Source organism: Podarcis melisellensis (assembly GCF_964234715.1).
Source record: "Podarcis melisellensis genome assembly, chromosome: 1".
Taxonomy (NCBI): Eukaryota; Metazoa; Chordata; class Lepidosauria; order Squamata; family Lacertidae; genus Podarcis; species Podarcis melisellensis.
This window is the reverse complement of record NC_138528.1, coordinates 45,920,556-45,925,714: the sequence shown is the minus strand read 5'-3', so window position 1 is coordinate 45,925,714 and position 5,159 is coordinate 45,920,556. Positions and strand designations below refer to the sequence as shown.

The 5,159-nt window shown below is 42.6% G+C and overlaps 1 protein-coding gene across 5 annotated transcripts in view; it reads right to left on the bottom strand.

The window, feature by feature from the left end:
* Positions 1 to 5,159, bottom strand: part of MAP3K9 (mitogen-activated protein kinase kinase kinase 9) — a 91,321-nt gene that overhangs the window by 68,114 nt on the left and 18,048 nt on the right. For all 5 annotated transcript variants that reach the window (XM_081889654.1, XM_081889656.1, XM_081889653.1 and 2 more), the window contains exons 5-6: positions 2,857 to 3,032; positions 474 to 714 (exon numbers count right to left, since the gene is read on the bottom strand). In XM_081889654.1, the coding sequence (XP_081745780.1) occupies positions 474 to 714; positions 2,857 to 3,032 (417 nt within the window). The remainder of the gene's footprint in view (positions 1 to 473; positions 715 to 2,856; positions 3,033 to 5,159) is intronic.

The window sequence follows — 5,159 nt, the reverse complement described above, 5'->3', positions numbered from 1 at the left end:
TTAGCGGTCTCTTGCAGAGTACACAGTGAAGAATGAAGAATTTTTAAAAATGCATTATAGTTACAACGAAAAGCATGGGGAAGAGGCGGCTTAGTGGAAAAATGTTTGTTAACTTTACACATACCCCATGTGATGAGACATTTGCCAGTCAGATACTTATACTAAAAATGTATTTGTAGTAGTCCTTTTTAGATATTTCAACCACTGTCACCAAGGTCACACAGAGCATATTCTATATACATGTCTAGAAGGAAGCTACAGCAAACTATTACCGGACTTTTCCATGTATAAGACCATGCTTTTTTACTCTAAAATAATGTTCAAAATCTGGGCTCATCTTATACATGGATAATATCTCCTCCCTATTTCCCAAAAATAGGGGGTGTTTTACATGTAGGTGTCTTATAGACGAAAAAATACGGTATATGAGTGCAAGACAGAACTTTCTTTAGCCCTGTTATACTGGGACATACCAGAAGGGAGACTGATGCGATTGCCATCTTTCAACTTGAGCCGGTTTTTCCTGAACTTGCCCATACGTTTTTTGACACGCGGCTTCTCCTGACACAGTTGGTGGATAATTATGTTGAGTTCCCTTTCCAATATGTCAATCTCCCGCTCTGCCAGCTCCTGCTCCCGTCGCCGCAGAAACTCCTCATGGTTCTTTTGTTCAACAGCGGCTCTGGTTAATTCTTCTTCCCATGTCCGCAGTTCCTGCAAGGAAACAAGGCAATATTCCAGATTAGAAGTATCATATATTATCTCAGTTGCCCACTGAAAAATGGCAGCAATTATGATTGGTAATCTTTAGTTCTAAGGCCTATGAATGAAAACACTGGAAAAGGTTTACACCAGAGGTGAGGAAATGCATCTGGCTGGATCCTTAACTCTCCCACCTCGTGGGCCAAATTTATCAACCAGCTGGTGTCACCATGACATGACGTGACCTGTTTTCCTCTTGTGTGGTGCACAGCACTTTGAAGCCCTGATAATCAGCTGTGTGGTGAACAGCTCTCTGCAGGAACCACCATCAGCTCTATCTGCTAGTGGATGGCCACACCGACTCGGCCCCGGACACACTGACCAGATGCTTGGAAGCTGTGGCTGGATGGTTTCGTGGGAGCCAACTGAAACTAAATCCTTCGAAGACAGAGGTCCTATGGCTGGGTCGGGATGACATGGGGATGAGGGACCAACTCCCTTCTCTTACGGGGGCCCAATTAGTGCCATTGCCTTCCGTTAAGAGTTTGGGTGTAATCCTTGATGCCTCCCTTTCCATGGAGGCACAGGTTACAGCAACAGCCAAGGCGACATTTTTCCACCTTCGCCGCATCAAGCAGTTGGTCCCTTAACTTTCCCACCCTGACCTGGCCACAGTGATCCATACGACGGTCACCTCCAGGCTTGACTACTGTAATTTGCTCTACGCGGGGCTGCCCTTGAAGCTGTCCCAGAACTTCAGCAGGTGCAGAATGCTGCAGCGAGGCTCTTCACGGGGTCTCTGCCATGGGAGCGTATTCACCCATGCTTTTCCAGCTGCACTGGCTCCCGGTGGGTCAGATTTAAGGTGCTGGTTTTGACTTTTAAAGCCCTTCACGGCCTAGGACCCTCGTACCTACGGGACCGCCTCTCCTGGTATGCCCCACGGAGGACCTTAAGGTCCATAAATAGCAACACCCTAGTTGTCCCAGGCCCTAAGGAAGTTATATTAGCTTCAACCAGAACCAGGGCCTTTTCAACACTGGCTCCGGCCTGGTGGAACGCTCTGTCTCATGAGACCAGGGCCCTGCAGGATCTGATTTCTTTTCTCAGGGCCTGTAAGACAGAGTTCTTCCACCTGGCCTTTGGCTTGGAGCCAATTTGATTCCCTCCCCCTCTTTCTTTTTCCTTTCTCCTCCTGTGATGAGGCTGCATTTTAATGTTTCAGTATTTTAATGTTGTATTTTAATCTTGTTTTTAAGTTCTATTAATTCAACTTGTTTTTATTATTGCTTGTTAGCCGCTCTGAGCCTGGCCTTGGCTAGGGAGGGCAGGGTATAAATAATTATTATTATTATTATTATTATTATTATTATTAACAGTCAAATGCTGCGACTTGAAAAGACACACGTAGCACACAATACACAATGCTTTGCAGGTGCCACTGATCAGCTGATTGGTGGTGTCTGCAAACTCCTTCTTGGTCCACCCACATCTTTAACTTCTCCATGTTTAATTTCCCAGGGATAAATGGGGAGGCCTGGTGAGCCTAACTGGGCTCACAGGTCCTCATCACTGTGCTGTCAAGCACTGCAGAGAAATGGTAATGAATGTGCTGTAGCTTCTGACAGTGGTTTAGCTGCGTATATGTATCATCTGAATAATAAGTCTAATTTATTTTTTAAAATAAACGTCATTATATTGATCAGACTTTAAATATAGTACTACTGGATTATGCATGTCTACTTCAGTATTCCACTTCTACCAGCAGACTGAGGAAGAAATCTGGAGGAATCACCTTTTTTACAACCTTCTTATGTTCTTTTGACAAGTGCTCAGTCTTCAGGTAGAATTAGATCTTTCATGTAGCCAAATAGAACATAGTGTTACACAATATCTCATATTTGATAATATCTTTAATTTTAACAAGAATTTGCTTTCAAAATTGAATATTCACTGGACATTTCCAAAAGATGTGAATATTGGCAGTTTCTGCTTGACAAATTTAGACTGTGAGTATACATTCATGCAAATCACTGACCCAAGATGCATTATTTCTACCAGCATTGCAAGATCAGCTCTGATTAAATAAAATCATTTAATTAATATAAAATGCAATAACACATTAGTATAAAATCAATATCCAGCACCATTTACCTTTTCTTTGGCCCTGAGTTGGTCAAACATCTCCTGGATCTCAATTTTCCAATCTTCTTGCAAGGAATGGAATGAGTCCTTTGGCATTTCAAAGAAACCAGACTCCTCTATGTTGGTTAGATGGTTTAAAATATTGGCAAAGGAGGGCCTTGAATGAGGGTCAGCATTCCAACAATCTAAACAGATAAAGACAAGACAGAACAACAATCTACTTCAAAAGTTGCCAGGTTGCAAGAGTATTTCTGGGCCATGCCAACAACCTGTACCCTCTCAGTTGTTGATATCTTTAACCCTCTGGTCTACCACTCTTGAATTCATATGATTATACCCCATTTGCCAACTTTTTTCTACACATCAGAATCCCAAATAATTTAAATTCTACACTAGAAACTAGCACGTTAGCATTATTACAACCATCTCTAAACAAAACTTCTTGTCATAGATCTCTCACATCACACCTACTTTGCCCCCATATTACAAAGCTTTCCAGAAACAATGCTAATTAATGCACCCCATTCTACATCAATTACTCACTTACAGGTTCTCAATGCCTAATTCAGAAAAGTAAATAATATACTCGCCATAGTTTGCCCCATCATTCCTAACAGTTTTAGAAAAGTACTTTGAATTTAATAAGGATCTATCTTGATGCCTTTTCATTCAAATATGTCACTACTGGCCTTTCCCACCCCTCTGACTTTATACATTTCCTTACACAAATTTGAAATTACCTAAGCCAGGGTGGTCCAATGCATGGCCCAAGGCCTTTTTTTGGTTGCCCTCAGCAAGATTTGCCCATGAGTGTAGGCATGATTTTGGTTAGGGGGAAGGCTTTTGGGGGGCAGAACTTCAGATTTTATTGATTTGTATTGATTTAAGGGGGCAGCTGCCCCCTACCCTCCCACCCTTAGCTACACCCATGCATTTGACTCCTGAAGACCTTGCACTTCCTTCCCAAAGCCAGGTAAGCGAGGCATTGGGCTCTGGGAAGGACATGTGTGGGCTCTGACAGGGCCATAGAGTTCTCCCGCCTCCTTCCCGAAGTCTAGTTAGTGCTTTCCCAGCTTGTCTCGTGCCTTGCTTAGCTAGCTTTAGGAAAGCAGTACAAGGGATGTGCAGGGTTAAATTTTGGCCTTGGTCCCCCATCGCCTGTGCAACAAGGCAGTATGAGGTCCACAGGTTCTATGTCAAAGTACTCATGCGGCCAACTTGGTATGAAAAGTTGGGCCGCCCTGATTTAAATACAGCTGATTTCTTACTTAATATCTTACTTGATTTCTAGTAAACATCCATGTTATTAAACCCACTGATTTCCATAGGGTTGTGCTTATAAAACTTCTGAAAGCATACTTGTTAAAGCAGAATCACAGTAGTTATGTGAGTTTGTTACCTATCCTACACAATATGCAAAAACTATGAAAATGAACGCTTTCTGGAGTCTTAGTTACAAAGTTGACATCAGACAGTAACAATTTAGCTTGTTTTTATTTCTACTTCAGTTGTTAACTAGTCCCTGAACAGTGCAGTGAAACAAGATGAGAGAAAGGAAACAAGGCCCTGCATTATTACTGTTAGGGTATTTCCGTTCCACCTTAAAAGGGGACAGGCTGTTGTGAGTCACAGCCTACATATTTCCTGCTCACAGGAAGTTTCTGTTTTTGTATATAGCTGTTGTTTTTCTCTCTGTGTGTCTCGACACGCAGGCAGGCAGTCATGTTTTTCTTTGTTCTGACCAACGCTGAATAAAGTTGTAAATAATGCTCTCCTGAGTGCATCTTTCGTTGTGCGAACTCTGCAAAGGGCGTGCACCAGTCCTTGGAATGTGGACAGATGTTTCTGAGGCTTGTGTCGCTAATTGACTGATACTGCGTTTCTACGGGAGGTTGATGGATCGTCCAGAGACGGCGTGGGGGCATGATGGCCTTTGTCTCCCTGCCAGTATCCCAACAACAGGGTTCTTTTGGCGCACTTCACTTTTATTTCAAGATATTCAATAGTGTAACAAAGCAGCATGGTTGTTGTTATTTGAGAGTCATGCAATGCAGAACAGAGAACTACTAATGATCCACACAAACATGTTGTTGTTGTTGTTGTTTAGTCGTTTAGTCGTGTCCGACTCTTCGTGACCCCATGGACCACAAACATACCTACATTTAAAAGCCATTTAAATTGGATGGTCCCATGCACCCCCCCCCCCAATTTCTCTTTGGTTTTTCTTCACTGGGTTTTGTTTTCCACTATTGTGTCATAATTTAAAAAGCATCAGGAACTTCAAGGGCCTCATTTTGGATGTTCAGATATAA